The 16741-nt window shown below is 40.7% G+C and overlaps 1 protein-coding gene across 1 annotated transcript; it reads right to left on the bottom strand.

Annotated features, from left to right (window-relative positions):
* Positions 1-2155: 2155 nt before the first annotated feature.
* On the bottom strand, positions 2156-6127 carry LOC308301079 (melanocortin-2 receptor accessory protein 2A-like; the record flags this gene model as incomplete). The annotated part of the gene is made up of 3 exons (XM_080744977.1): positions 2156-2624; positions 5142-5241; positions 6010-6127. The coding sequence occupies 3 exons, from the start codon at positions 6125-6127 to the stop codon at positions 2156-2158; spliced, it is 687 nt and encodes a 228-aa protein (XP_080601103.1).
* Positions 6128-16741: the final 10614 nt, after the last annotated feature.

The following is a 16741-nucleotide window of genomic DNA, read 5'->3' as shown; positions in this document are numbered from 1 at the left end:
CAATTGAATGCATTGATAAAGCATATGCACTGGCTCTAAAGAAGCCTCATTCTGATCTGTTGACCAAAACGATGGAAAAGGAGAAAATATTTCACATGCGTCACCACGTATTCTCCTCATTCTCAGTTAAAATCTTTTTTTAAAAACATTGGCATATTTTAACCTCTGACCCTGAATTGACTTCACTGTTTAAGTATCCACCTCTATTTTCCTGTTACCACTCATCCAAAGGGTAATCCACCCTTGGCCAATGCCGATATTCAGCTGCTGGTCTTTGGACATGAAGAATAATTTAATAAATTGTAATAGCCTTCCCATGTAGACATTTCTATGGAAACGACCCGTGGTTTGACTAAATGACTGAGCTTTAAAGAACATTAGTTTTAACATGAGAACATACAATTATTGTTTGACAAATTGTCTGTCTTGGCCCAAAAATTACACAAATTGGCTATAGTTATCACCATCGAAGTGACTGATTTGGACTTGTCAGTGTTTTTTTTTTAACACTGATAGACTCGCTGGTATTCTCAACACATCCCTTTTGTTAGTCACAATCTCACAAAATACAGCTCGATCATTTGCTGACGTGTCAAAATTAAGTTGAGCAAGTTAAGCAAGTTAGCAATGTTCCGTTGCATAATTATACCGGCATCACTTGAAATAGCCTAATATGTTTACACTGTAAGAGATTATTCACGAATACATAAGCAGATGGAAGATGCTTCATGGCATACCTTAAGTTAGTAAACACAGATCCAGCAATACTGGTTTATTGTATGGCTGACCACCTCCCGGAATTCTGAGGGACCTGTTTTAATTACCGTATAGCAACAACTTTAACTACCGTTTATTAACCGCTTTAACCCTGGCATCCCAATTTTGGGCATGTCATTATATGAATACATTTTAAAACAGAAAAAGAAATCAAATCTGTGAATGTCTCGCAAGTTTTTCAAAGTCATTTAGAAAAGGGATGGAAAATTGAAAAGCAAAGATTTATTCACAGAGATCTGACCCGCCTGTCATTAAGTAATTCAAATCGTTTTAAAAGCATTATACACAGTGTTTATACGGTATGTACAGTACTGGCATTCTTAACACATCCTTTTGTCCACAAAATACAGTTCGATCATTTGCTGATAGGTCAAAATGCAAGTTAGCGATGTTCCCTTGCATAATTATCTTGGCATTGATTGATTGATTGATTGAAGAATGTATTAGAAGTTTTCATAGGAAAAGGTACAGTTTCTGTCACAGTACAGTTCACTGGTACTGGTTTTTAACATTGAATGACAGACAGATAGAACACAGTACTATGCAGAAGATATCAGAAAAACAGTTGTAAAAAACACAATGCAAAATAGATAGGTATTTACAATAGAAAGATCAGGGGAGGTAAGGATAGGCTTTGAACATCAAATTGGTGTTACTCACAAAATACAGAATACTTATATATACTTGGAATATTTATTCTGTTATAGACCCTAGTGGAATTGTTTTCCTGTATAGGGAACAGCTTGGATCCAAGTTTATTTCCTGTCAGTACTAATATTCATAAATACTGCAACAGTAAATAAACTTATGACCTATGTAGATATGTTGTCAACGTGATGTCTATTAAGAAATACAGCACTCAAATAAATCATGCAATAATTGTTATAATTCTATTTTCAAATGTATTTGATAGTCTATATTGTACCTTTTGGATTTTTATCTGGCAGTTTACCCCTCTTCAAAAGAACCTCCAATTTTGTTTTGACTGTACTTTGGAGGAGTATTAGCAAGGTTCATTCACAATGCAAAATCATCACGCAATATTTCTAAATACTATACTGTATCTGTGCCACACAGATATATGTTAACAAGCCATAGTGCTTTTGGGGTTTATCGTTTTAGCATCCTTTTGTATGAAACTGTTCCACTGTGCTTTTTTTTTTTACAAACTGTTTATAAAGTATTCAATCATTCAATCAAGCCATACATCAATGTAATTTTTGTGCAATCACTCACTTTGTGCAAAAAACATGTTTGAACTTTCTACAAGTGAAACATTTCTCATTTTGGAACAAGGATCCTGTACCTGTGGTTTATGTACAAAGTGTGGTACTGGTATCTTGGTAAAAGAGACACATAGGATATAAATCTCCTAAGATCAGTTGATGGCTCCGTGGCCATCCTGAGCATGGGATTGGCTGTTGTTGGCCAGCGTGACAGCCGGCTCACAAAGCAGTAGGTCATCGTCTTCCAGTGTAGAACTGTGGTCTGAGGTCACAAAGTTAGGGATGTTAAATTGGGACGCGAAGACCCTTTCTTTGTTTAATTTGGTCTCCTCTGTAAGTCCTTGGAGAGGTTGAAGGGCCCCTGCTTCCTCTCCTTCCTCAACCATATCCTCTCTGCCATATGAACCCATACCTTTAAGCCGTCTGTGGCCCTTTGGGGCTTGGGCCCCAGACTCACATTGCCCCCGGGCCTGTTCCTCCTCACTGACATAAAAATGTAAAAGAGCGTGTGACTCGGCCAGCAGGGGGCGGGAGAAGGCCTTGTCGGTTTCCTCCTGGGGGCTGTTGATGTCCACCACACAGTTACCTAGACGATGGCGCTTCTCGGCAGGCTCCGGGTTTCTGTCAGGATAGGATAGAAGATAGTCGAAAAAGAGACTGAGGGTGGTCTTCAGACCGATTGCATGAAAATGGTAGGCCTATGCATGAGTGTAACACCATTTAAGAGTATGCTTTTTATTCCAGTTTGCATCTTGTTTAATAATTCCCAACATTGGCCGTTCATAAAAAACATGTTTTGATAGCTTTTATGTATTTCTTTTCAGGACACCCAAAGTACTTCGGAGTGGAGTTGAGAACAAGGGTGTCGATCTCCTTTTCAATGTGCTAGACTCCAGGGAGATGTATTGCTGCCTGAAGTGGAGCGCAACATTCATTGCCATAGACATCAGTCGACTAATGTTCTCTCACATGTCTGGGACAGGCTATTATAGCCTGTCCCAACAAACAGAGTTTCAAGGTAGCGCTGTTGTCTAATGTTAGTTGAACTCACAAGTTCATGCTCATCAGATGACTGCGTTCATGTGATGTGGTCAAACATTATGAATTAATAGAACAATATTGGAGTTGGCAACTTGGCATGAAAGCCCAATAGGCAAAACTGTAGCTACATGGCTAACACACTGAGGGATCTAATAATTAATCTCTAAATGTGTCAGATGAAAAGAAATAAACATTGGTTGAATCAAGAATGCAAGAATTTTCATTCCCTAGGCCAGTGTTTCTCAACCTTTTTGACTTGAGTACCCCTTTCACTGATTTCTGAATCCAAGTAGGCTACCCCCTTTACATTTCTTGGTAATCTAATCAATTACCTGCTGACCTCAAATTGATCCCCCAGGTCCCACTGTGCCCTCTCTGAATCAACCAATCTCTATTTCCCTGTCTGATGTATAATTTAGCTTCTAAACCCTTAAAAGCTAAATACAGGATTTAGGCAAGTTGACCTTCAACTGCCGGCCCGCGGGCCAAATCCGGCCTCAGCAGCGCTTTCTTGTGGCCCCTGGAACACTTTTAATTTCTAGTGTTAAATTCAATGTAAAGATGTTTTATTAGATGGTTGGCAGTCCGGGATGACCATTTTGGAATGTTTTTCATTGTTAACCGAAGCTTAATGGTTAATCAACCATTAGTCTCGCGTAGCCAGACAACTATTCCACAATCTCTGAATGCTATATAGAGTCTGGAACAGCATCTCCCTAACAGCGAGTAATGGAAACGGGCATTACCGTTCAAGTAAATATATTTTAAAATGTCATTTCTGCTAAGCAGCAAGCTAAACATGCTTATATGATTTTTATTTATATAATGATAAATGTGTGCGATGTGAGACGGAAACGGAAGTGACGTGGAGGCTTCACTTCCGCTTCATCTCGCACTCATCATTTCTATTCTGGTTTGCCAGACTGTATGCCGGGAGCATTTGACCAAATCGCGGAGGCAACAGTCTGGCCATGCGAGACTAATCAACCATTAACAGATAAGAATAAAATGTTCTAAATATTCACTATTTTGAATTGAGAATGTTAGTGACTCACTCGGAATGTTAGTGACTCACTCAGGGTCCCAAACCTACCTACCAGTACTGCACTGGTGAGTAATCATCCGTAATAGAAATCACTTGCATCAAATGTTGAAGTAGCTCATCTCTTCATATGTACTTTAGCATCTGGTGTTAAAATGTATTAAGTATCAAAAGTAAAAGTACATTGCATTACATTGCACTGATTGCACTGGTTGCATGGTTACACAGACACTTTTTGTTTGTGAGGATGCTGTAATTTAGTATTTCTTTCTTTTTTTCATCATGTAACTGCATGGGTAGCTTAATTGGCACACGCTACATTGTTACATTTCAGTGACACATCAACATAAACAGAGGAATTTTTAGTGCAGTTCATCCATTACAAACCATCCATTTGTAACTAGGCCGATTTCTGAGTTGAGCAGATGTTGTTAATTACACTAAAGAAATGATTCTCCTTATGCATCCATTAGCTGCCTTGTATGTGTTGTGGTGGGTGGATTCCAATTTCATCCACTTCAAACACGTCATAAGAGCTTGTGCTCTTTTCCCCCGGATGCTCAAAACAAACAAAATGTTAAAACATTCGAACATGTAAACACTTCCCCTTGTCAGCCTGCCTCCAATACTCTTCTCAAAAAGACGCTTCCATGCCAGGGATGGTAACAGGTCAGGTGGCATCTTGGCGCTATAGGGACATGTGAGCACTAGGACAACTGGGCACTAGGGACATGTGGGCACTTGGAGAGGTGGGCACCAAAACCATCTGGTCACTAGGGACATGTGGGTACCCGGACAAGTGGGCACTTAGGGGTGGGGAGTCTACATCTGGAACATGTGGGCATCCCTTTAACACACAAAACACTACAGAGATAGTATTTACCTGTCCAGAGAGAGAGAAGAGAGCTTGATAATACGGAGGGATTATCATCAAAAGGAAATAAAGGTGTTTGCTTTGGATTTCATCAAGCTGAACCCACCCCACCACCACCACCACCACCACAGAACCTCCCCCAGAGGTTATACATAATACATTAATGAATGGTTAAACTCACTCTTGATGTGGGGCTCCTGTTTTTGTCAGCAGTGTGAGAACAAAGAACATGAAGATGACAAACACAGCAAGTCCGACCCAAAACCCGATGACGATCGAGTCTGCAATGGTAGAGAAAAACATGATATAACATCTGTTAATTTGATGATTTTGATATACAAATCACATACAAATAAAGACTGCCAGGAGGGAAGGAAGGGATATATGCCTTTTAAATTTAATGTAGGCAACTGTAGGTTACCTAAGTAGTCCTATAGCCTAATTTAATGTATGTGAAATAGTTAAACATACCAAATAGAGCCTATATGTTAGATATGTGTGTGTGTGTGTGTGTGTGTGTGTGTGTGTGTGTGTGTGTGTGTGTGTGTGTGTGTGTGTGGAGGGAGAAAAGAAAAAAAGTGAAAATCTCTTTATATTTGCATTTAATTGCAAAAGTATCTGGAGTGTATGTTTACACACTGTATATGTGGGACTGGCGTTTCTCCAGAAATAATATAGGCCTATAAACTCTCAGAGAGAAAGAGAGTTTTTTTTTCTTCTTTTTGTCTGTGTGTGTGTGCCAGAATCAAAGTAAAAAGTTAAAACAATCAATCGCAAACTACAAGAAATGGAGGAAAAGGAGACATGCGGTCAAAATAAAATGGTCAAATAAAATGAGTCTCCTGAAGAATATGCTGGAGAGTTGGCAGCGCACACACACACACGCGCGTGCGCACCCACACGCGCGCACGCGCGCGCGCGCACACACACACACACACACACACACACACACACACACACACACAGAGGGGGAGAGAGAGAGAGAGAGAAGAGAGAGAACACCATTAGAACAACTAACAAACAATATTGTAGTCAGTCAACATGCTTACATCTATGAGCTTTGAGACCCTCAAAAGACACTGGGTCCTCATCGTCATAATATTCATATTGCCACACATAGTCACTGCGGCGAGAGTTGGCTCGGCTTTGGTTGTAGAATTCGGACATCTCAGGAGGAGTTTGTTGGTTCACGAATCACGAACCTACCTTTTTAAATAAAAAAACATATATATATATGCTACCAGACCAGGGGAAACCGACATTACAAAACATGTAAAAAATCACACCCAATGTGAAGTGAGCGGTGGTCGTGCTCGCATAACGTCTTCAATTGGTAATTGGTGATGTAATATGGCTACACACACGCACATTGCTATGGCAAAACGCTGAGGAAAACACATTGCTATGGCAAAGCGCTGAGGAAAAGTGGCTACAGATAGGTCTAGGATGTAATTGGTGATGTAATATGGCTACACACACACACACACACACACACACACACACACACACTTGCTATGGCAAAACGCTGAGGAAAACACATTGCTATGGCAAAACGCTGAGGAAAAGTGGCGACAGATAGTGGCTACAGATAATTGGTGATGTAATATGGCTACACACACACACACACACACACACACACACACACACATATTGCTATGGCAAAACGCTGAGGAAAACACATTGCTATGGCAAAACACTGAGGAAAAGTGATAGCGGCTACAGATAATTGGTGATGTAATATGATGTAATATGGCTACACACACACATATTGCTATGGCAAAACGCTGAGGAAAACACATTGCTATGGCAAAACGCTGAGGAAAAGTGGCTACAGACACATGCACAGCCACTCTTAGGAGCGGTTTACCAACGCTCAAAAAGTTAATTACCAAGCACCATAATCAATGAATCCTGATTATTAATCATGGAGTCAAATGTCGATAGATTAGTTAATTAATATAGGCCTACACACGGAAATGTGTGCCTTTAACTGAAACAACAAAATCGCTTTACCTTTACCGTGAAACTTCTCTGATCCATGATTCCACTCTCCTCCTAATCCTCCTAAGTGGTTTGCCTCGGGTGCAGGGGGAAACTGATGCGCGGCTCTACACTGCAGCAACTGGCTGAGAGCATCTCTCTGACTCTCTGACTCTACCCCCCCCCCCCCCCCCCCCTCTCTCTCTCTCTCTCTTTCTCTCTCTCTCTCTCTCTCTCTCTCTCTTTCTCTCTCTTATAGAAGCCCATTTTGCCAATGTGATGTAAGAACTTTAAAATTAGCTACTTTCTCATAATATCTCATAATTATGACTTTAGTTATCATTACTAAGAGCATCTCATAATTAGAGCATAGGCATAGGCATAGCATTTCATAAGTGGGCTATAAGGTAGCATCTCATAATTATGACTTAGCATCTCATAATTATTAAGACTTGCAATGATGGCATCTCTGGACAAGAGTGTCTGCTATAGGCTACATAAATTATGAATAGAGGGCTATCTGGGCCCGCCCCTTTCCCCCCTCCCCCTGAGCGGCAGCCATGATGGAGTTACTGCTGCAGCAGTGTGTGTCTATGTCTATGTCTATGGAGATGGGACTTTTAATGAAATTAGTCATTACCAGTCCCATCTCCATGATATTTAGATCTAATTCCTTCGCCAGTTCCATCCGCATGATTTGTAGATCTATTTCTATGAGTCCCATCCCCATGATTTGTAGGTCTAATATCATCGCCAGTCCCATCCTTATGATTCGTAGATCTAATTCTATCTGTTCCATCTCAATTATGTTTAGGTCTAATTCCATCGCCAGTTCCATCCAAATGATTTGTAAATCTAATTCTATGAGTCCCATCTCCATGATTTGTAGGTCTAATTCCATCGCCAGTCCCATCCTTATGACTTGTAGATCTAATTCTATCTGTTCCATCTCAATTATGTTTAGGTCTAATTCCATCGCCAGTTCTATCCGCATGATTTGTTGATCTAATTTTATCAGATCCATCCCAATGATTTTTAGATCTAATTTCACCACCAGTTCTATCCTTATGATTTGTAGATCTAATTCCATCAGTCCCATCTCAATTATGTGTAGGTCTAATTCCATCGCCAGTTCCATCCCCATGATTTGTAGGTCTAATTCGATACAGTCCCATTCACATAATTCATCTGCTTACAATAAATGTGACAAATCTCTGTGAGTATGTATGTATGTATGTATGTATGTATGTAATCCACTTATCTCGAGAAACGTTCGTCCCACCGGCTTCAGATTCAGCACATGAATTAGATCTACAAATCATGTGGATGGAACTAGCAATAGAATTAGACATACAAATCATAAGGATGGGACTGGCGATGGAATTAGACCAACAAATCATGGGGATGGGATTCATAGAATTAGATCTACAAATCATGCAGATGGAACTGGTGATGGAATTAGACCTACACATGATGGGGATGGGACAGATAGAATTAGATCTACAAATCATGCAGATGGAACTGGTGATGGAATTAGACCTACACATTATGGGGATGGAACTGGTGATGGAATTAGATCTACAAATCATGGGGATGTGACTGTATGGAATTAGATCTATAAATCATGCGGATGGAACTTGTTATGGAGTTAGACCTACACATAATTGAGATGGGACTAATAGAATTAGATCTACAAATCATAAGGATAGAGCTGGCAGTGGAATTAGATCTACAAATCATTGGGAAGGATCTGATATAATTAGATCTACAAATCATGCGGATGAAACTGGCGAAACTGGCGATGGAATTGTACCTACACATTATGGGGATGGAACTGGTGATGGAATTAGATCTACAAATCATGGGAATTAGATCTGAAGAATATAGAGATGGGACTGTATCGAATTAGACTTACAAATCATGGGGATGGAACTGGCTATAGAATTTGACCTTCACATAATTGAGATGGGACTGATAGAATTAGATCTACAAATCATAAGGATGGGACTGGCGATGGATTTAGATCTACAAATCATGAGGATGGAACTGTATAGAATTAGATCTACACATCATGTGGATGGAACTGGCGATGGAATTATACCTACACATAATTGAGATGGGACTGATGGAATTAGATCTACAAATCATACAGATGGAACTGGCGAAACTGCCGATGGAATTGGACCTACACATTATGGGGATGGGACTGGTGATGGAATTAGATCTACAAATCATGGGGATGTGACTATCGAATTAGATCTAAAGAACATGGAGTTGGGAATGTATCGAATTAGACCTACACATCATGGGGATGGAACTGGCGATGGAATTAGACCTAAACATAATTGAGATGGGACTGATAGAATTAGATCAACAAATCATAAGGATGGGACTGGCGATGGAATTAGATCTACAAATCATGAGGATGGAACTATATAGAATTAGATCAACAAATCATGTGGATGGAACTGGCGATGGAATTAGACCTACACATAATTGAGATGGGACTGATGGAATTAGATCTACAAATCATAAGGATAGAACTGGTGGTGAAATTAGATCTAAAAATCATTGGGATGGATCTGATAAAATTAGATCAACAAATCATGCGGATAGAACTGGCGATGGAATTAGACCTAAACATAATTGAGATGGAACAGATAGAATTAGATCTACAAGTCATAAGGATGGGACTGGCGATGGAATTAGACCTACAAATCATGGAGATGGGACTCATAGAATTAGATTTACAAATCATTTGGATGGAACTGGCGATGGAATTAGACCTAAACATAATTGAGATGGAACAGATAGAATTAGATCTACGAATCATAAGGATGGGACTGGCAATGGTATTAGACCTACAAATCATGGGGATGGGACTCATAGAAATAGATCTACAAATCATGCGGATGGAACTGGCGAAGGAATTAGATCTAAATATCATGGAGATGGGACTGGTAATGACTAATTTCATTAAAAGTCCCATCTCCATAGACATAGACATAGAGACACACACTGCTGCAGCAGTAACTCCATCATGGCTGCCGCTCAGGGGGAGGGGGGAAAGGGGCGGGCCCAGATAGCCCTCTATTGTAATTTTTGAGCGGTGCTAACCGCTCCTATAGACCGCTTTTTTACCAAAACCATGATGTCACAAATGATGATGACACAAGTCCGTTAGACCAATGAAACACTTCGATTCTGTTGATCTGTCCATGATGTCATAGTCACATAGGCACCCGATTGGTTAACTCTGATTTATAACGCGTTTAGGCCGCCTAATTACGTCATAAAAAATTATTGAGCGGTGCTAACCTTGAATTTCAAAATTGTATATATTCACTTATAAGCGATAAAATAACCACACTTTTAGACAGACTGTGGAAAATGTTACAGGTTATAAATGATAGCCAAATAATACAAGTTTAAAATACAAATAAACACAAAATCCACTGGGTATCCACTGATTGCCCAGTTCTTCGGGCTCTTCGGGCCTAGCTCTTCTTGAAAGATTCAGTCAAGTCAGTGGTCTTGAACATAGCTGACAGCTGTTGTACAGGTGGGTCTCTCCTTGGGTCTTTAGTTAGTTCTTACTATAATAACCTTGCATGGCTGCCAGTTCCCACCTGATGCTGTGTGGGAGTTCTGACACTTCCAGATTGTACTGAATAACTGTTAGCTTGCAAAGCGTCTTAAGACTAGGATTCAAGTCTAAGATGTGCAGGTAATCGTTGTGTGTCTTGTCTTCGGGATATCCGCTAAAGATGATGAGACGACTTCTCACCATCATAAGTGTCTTCTTCTGGAAGATGCTTTGGAGAAGGAAGGTTCTGCCAGCAGTTTCTCTCTGTATCAAACATTCTGATGTAGTTTTGAAAGCACTCGTTGGCCGTGCCCCCAAATACAAACATCTTTGTTCCAATGATGGTGGCAGAGTGACATACCGAAGCAGGAGGCAGAGTGCCTCCGATGTTAATTAAGGACCAGACCATCGTGGTGGTGTCCAGCTTGTACATGTCATTACTGTCTGTCTGCATGCATCTCTGTCCATCCTCCGTGTATATACATGACCTTTCTCAAGACACAGGCCGAGTGTGAATGCCTCCTCTCTGGAACGGTCCCAGAAACCCTAGTCACGATCCATCTGTGTGTGTCAACATCTCCTTGGGTCCTTGTATAAAGGTAGGCTCTGTTGATGCACTAAGTTTTATAATGCATCTATTCAATATTCTTCTATGAGTCTCGGTATCTGAATCTATCTCTAGATGTCTCTGTAAATCTGTATACTACTATATTCTTCTGTATATAGCTAATTTATAACTAAATATGACGTCATGCCGTGACGTGACGTATCATGCTCGTTTCCTCGACAACACTGCCCCCGTGAATCCGATAACATGAGGATTCACAACGTATGTTAGAGGTAACGAATGTTTCTTCTTCACGTCTCCTAGTCCTGTTGCGTGGATCTGATTTGAATTATTCCGTTTGGGACCTTCTAAGTCTATGCTACTTCGCTCTTCCTTGAAGCAGATTATAAGGTTGTGGTGGAGTGGAGCTATGATGGGTCTACTCTATTCTGATGAGATTACATATATTCAAGACGCTAGAAATATAGTGGTAATGTAGAATTCATCTTTGAGGTCTTGAATGTCATGTTGAACTATGAAGGTTGATAAGTACATCACATTTCCGTATGCTACGTGAACACATCACATTGTGACTGTAAGTAAGCTATGTAGGTACATTGCGAAGAAAAGGCTTGAAAATCAAAGTTCACAGTATATCATACTCCCTAAATATTTTTGCACCGCTCACTTCGCACGGGTGCGATTTTAAATAAAATGTCACTTTGCTATCTTAATGAGAGGAACAAGTGAATGAGGAAGAATTCAGATTTTAGGTGCCATTTTATCAATGGTAATGCTCAGTACAGTATCATTTGACAGGCAGAAATGATTGACAGTCTCACAATAACTGCACATCGAAAAGAAAGTCAGCGGAAAACAATGTGTGGTATTATGCCTTCTTTTATTTTCCTGATCCGATTATTTTAGAAAGGTTGCAAACGTTCAGAAATAGTGTTTGGGCATATTCATAAGCTGGTCCAGCGTGCTCCGAATGAATAAAGAATAGCATCCCAGACTGAATGTCATGATGCTCTAACTCTCACTTGATATCTGATTAAATATAGTGTCCTTATCAGCCAGGTGCTCACATATAAACAAAAACATTGTATTCATGGAAACACCATGTCAGGCTGACATGGTGGAACATTTTGTGACCATGTCAGCTTGCCTTCACTACATCCTCACAAAGCCAACAGGGACCCATGCACAGAACACACACTGGAATAACAACGTCCTATATTTTCTCAAATTCTAAATCAAAACATGTGCACATAAAGGACTGGGCGACTGGCACAGAAATGATCCTTTCTATCAAACATCAAAATAAGGGCGCCCGCTGGCCTACTGGTCTAGGTGCATACCACATAGGCATTGTTGCCTGACTGTGTCGCCGGGTCGATTCCCAATCCGGATGACCTTTGCCGCATGTCACTCCCCATCTCTCCCACAATTTCCTTTCAGTCCACTGTCCTATCGAATAAAGGCATAGAAGCCCCAAAACAAACCTTAAAAAAAAAACATCACAATGCATAAATGCTGTATGAAGCAAGCTTTACTAAGTCCCCAATTCCCATAAGTAGATGTTCTGTCATTCTCTTGGCCCTGACCAGAGGGTCTGGGACTCCAGAGGGTGTCAGTGAATTTAGGAATCCCATAGGCTCAGACTCCTTGTGGTGCTGAAAAGTACACTCTCTCTTTTCCAGGAAACTCAGTCAAGCACCTGTTGTTGATTTCTCGGATATCGTTCAACAGAGTGTATTACAGTGCCTTTGAGAAGATTGTGTTTGTCGATACTTCCATTCTGCAGGTCAGGGAAGGTGTATGAAATTAGTGTGTTCAGATGATCCATAACCAAGTGTTTTGGTGGAATGTTGTTCTGAACTTCAATCTGTTCAGCATGTGTGAGTTTGCCTTCCCCTAATCCAAGGGCAAGCTCATTTGGGCCCTGCTTGCTCTCTTGATAACAGCGAGTGTTTGCCTCCCTAGGGTCTACTCCCAATAGGATAGTTTTTCCATCCCAAAGCTGATCTGACTCACTGACTGCATTACTGTATGTCCCAGTGTTCTATTATATATTATATACACCAGTAAGACTCCCTAATTGGGAGATAAGCGACCGTCAGGTCGCAGCGTGATTTTAGGGCAAAATGCCTGGCCATCTAGTGTCTAAATTGAATGATAACGGTAAAAGTGCAGCCAGTTTTATGTGTGGATACTGGATAGAAATGTACTATATACAGGCATGTTTTGCGCCTGTATGCAGCCTGATGGCCTGGCTGTGGAAAGTGTTAAAATAAGTGTTCAAATGTGTTATATCTGGCAGTAATCATCGCTGACCCATGCCAGCTTCTTTCAGTTTTCAGAGTGTGTGAGTGTGTTTGTGCTTTCTTCACCACCCACTCTGTCTGCAGTGCCAAGATCTTAAGTGATGTGCACCCCCAGGAAATTCTCTGAAGCTCACCCCTGCAGCGCCCCTGGATCGGAGAGTTCCTAACAACACACTATGCACACACGCACATGCACACGCACACACACGCACGCACACACACACACACACACACACACACACACACACACTCCTGTTGAATCTTGATTCACTCTCTGCAAATTAAGACTTAACGCAATACTGTGTAACGGCTAAATTAGTACTCGTGTATAATGTATGGCAGAATTACATTTCTTATGAGAAGAAAACATTTGCTCTGATTAATATTTGTTCTGATTGCTCTTGTATTTTCTTTCTCTCTGTGTGAAGAATAGGCAAATGGTAATGGATGATCAGAGAAGGAGCAGATGTGCATTAGCAGCAACATCCTCAAACAGCTGGTCATTACCACTGAAAGCCTTCTGTTTAAACCCACTGTATTGTCGTTTACTGGGAGTTCAAAATCAGATTGCTATTAGCATTTTTCATGTTTGTGAGTGCATGTTTGTACTGTACAGTAGGACCTACAGACAGTACAGTACAGTACATGAATGCAACTATCGACTATCTCAGCCATTAATTGATTAATTGTAAAGCTTTTTAGTTGTTTTCAATTTTATTGTTTTAAAGTAAATTATACAACAACAAATTAATTAAACACATTAAATGTTATTTTAAACTTTTTTATGATTGGATTTTATGATCACTATACTGGTGCAGATGTATCAGTAGTACTGAAATCTATAAACAAATGTCTTAATACCGAAGCCAAAAAGTGAAATATCCGGGATCTGTTCTTCCTTCAAGTTGAGTGGCACCTTAAATATATTTCAGTATTCTTCATATAGAGGGAAAGCTGATTCCTCCTGCAGGAAAAGCTTTTCAAGGCTATTCTGTTCTCTGTTGTAAAGGCCTTTCAACAAGCAGTACTTTTTTTGAGAGAAGCACTTTTTTCAATTGAAAATATAAAAACATGTTTTGAGCTTCGAAAGGGTGGGCACAATGAAGTATAGATGGGGTCAGCACAATGAAGTATAGGTCAAGTCCCCAGCATGGGCTCCAACAGACAGATGTTTGTATGGAGGCAATAGATGGAAAGTGAATGCTGATAGAAGAGGGGGGAGAGCACAAACAGTTCCAAGCTGCTTGAGCACTGAACTCTACCTGTAAGAATTAATCTAAGCTCAGCATGGCCCAGCATCGCTCTGCAACAGCACACAAACCACACACACACACACACACACACACACACACACACACACACACACACACACACACACACACACACACACACACACACACACACACACACACACACACACACCTTGACTTCAACAAATGGCTGTATCTACTAATTATTCAAACACTATAAAAGGGGTCAAGGAATTCAGATTCTCAAGGCTGAAACAAGGGTTTTAATATATTTAAAGGATGACTTAAAAAAAGACTAGTGAATGCCATTTCTACTCACTCCATCTCCATGTCTCAGAGGTAGGCTGTCTAGGTTTTATCGATGGAAAATTCAAGCTATTTTAATCTTAGTATTGATGTTTTGGTCTGCAAACTAAAGGCTGTAGTGCATTAGCATGAAATCCACCCTTACATCAAGATACTTTCCACTTTTGGAACAGTGAAATAATGCAATCACTCAGGAATGTCCTCACTGGGTTTAGGGGAGAAATCAGTCCAAATATTGTTGACAGTTGCTATGTTTTCTGGAGGGAAGTGTAAAGTGACATCTCAGATGTGCAAATGACTGTCTGACCAAACAGAGGAAACTTGAAACGATGATGAACATAGAAGACACAGAGTGAAAGAAGAGATTGAGACGAAAGTATCTTGGCAAACAAGCGATGCATAAAGCAGTGAGTCACAGTGTGTGTGTGTGTGTGTGTGTGTGTGTGCGTGTGCGTGTGCGTGCGCGTGCGTGCGTGCGTGCGTGCGTGTGTGTGTGTGTGTGTGCCAAGTAAGAATCCCCATTGCTTCATACAGCACAAAATGCAATCACTTCATTGATTGCAGAATGGAGGAATCACCCGTCAAGGGCCCTCTGACTCCACCTGCTGGCTGTGTATTAGTGTTCTTGTTGTTCACTGTTCAAGACTAGTCTGGGATCACTTCACTTTTCGGACTTGTAACCGGTCTGGAGCGGAAACCTCAAAACGTCATGTTGTAGTACTCAAAGGACTACAATTTGGCCGGAACTATCCACCGGAAACAGTTTTAACCCAAAATAATTCCCTGCACTCAAGGACATACTTTTAAGGCCTACCTAATAAACTCCTTGATGCGGAGTAGTTTTGCTTTTGAAAAAATTGTTTGGTATATGCATCTTTTTTTAGTTCAACTCGTAGCGACTGGAAAGACTACACTAGGCTACTCGAGCATTTTAAAAAGGATTGGGGAAACAAACGGAGGGAACCAAATCAGAGCGACGCCGCTTCTTCTAGTGGTTTCCGCGTTGGGCGGAAACCAAACGGGCTGTTGTGAACAAACACCAGAAAGCCTGGTGGGCGAGGTTAGTTCAAGACTAGGCCATTTTAAGAACATAATCAAAATACAATTTACAGGTGAAAAACATTTTCGTACAAGTAACATCAATTATTGTAGTTCCAGGAAAGATAAAGAGTAGAGGTAGAAAGAAAAACCAAGGACAAAAGGGTCAGATATTTAAATATTCCTGGTATAAATGATTATTATTATTATTGCGACTGTAGGTCACAGTTTAGTATGTGAACGGTCACAGCTTGACCCTATGTCTTTCTGTCTGTCTGTCTGTCTGTCTGTCTGTCTGTCTGTCTATAACGCCTGACACTGGTTCCCCTGACACATCACTGTGACATCACATGTGACATCACAGCCATTCCTCCAGGCGCCATTGCGTTCTCATGGGCTTCTGCTCTCTGTGTGGCCTTGTGGAGCTGACTACCATCACCATATATGTAAAAGTACATAAATGGGTATTCCCCTGAATTCCTTTTATGACCATATATGGAGATCCCTGATACCATCGATATACATCACTGGCCAGATGGCCAAGACATGGCCCATATCTGTGTGGCTGGTTCGGATAGGGATCTCCATGTATGGGCATAAAAGGGATTGTATGTTGTGATGTCATGGGAACCACTCTAACAGAATTACTTTATGCCCATATATGGAGATCCCTGATGTCATCAATATTAAGCAGGACTTCATATGGGAATGCCCATACAGGAAGACAGCCCATATCTGTGTGGCTGG

Source organism: Nannobrachium achirus, assembly GCF_963921795.1.
Source record: "Nannobrachium achirus genome assembly, chromosome: 16".
In the NCBI taxonomy this organism is placed as follows: domain Eukaryota; kingdom Metazoa; phylum Chordata; class Actinopteri; order Myctophiformes; family Myctophidae; genus Nannobrachium; species Nannobrachium achirus.
This window is presented reverse-complemented; position numbering and strand designations above follow the sequence as displayed.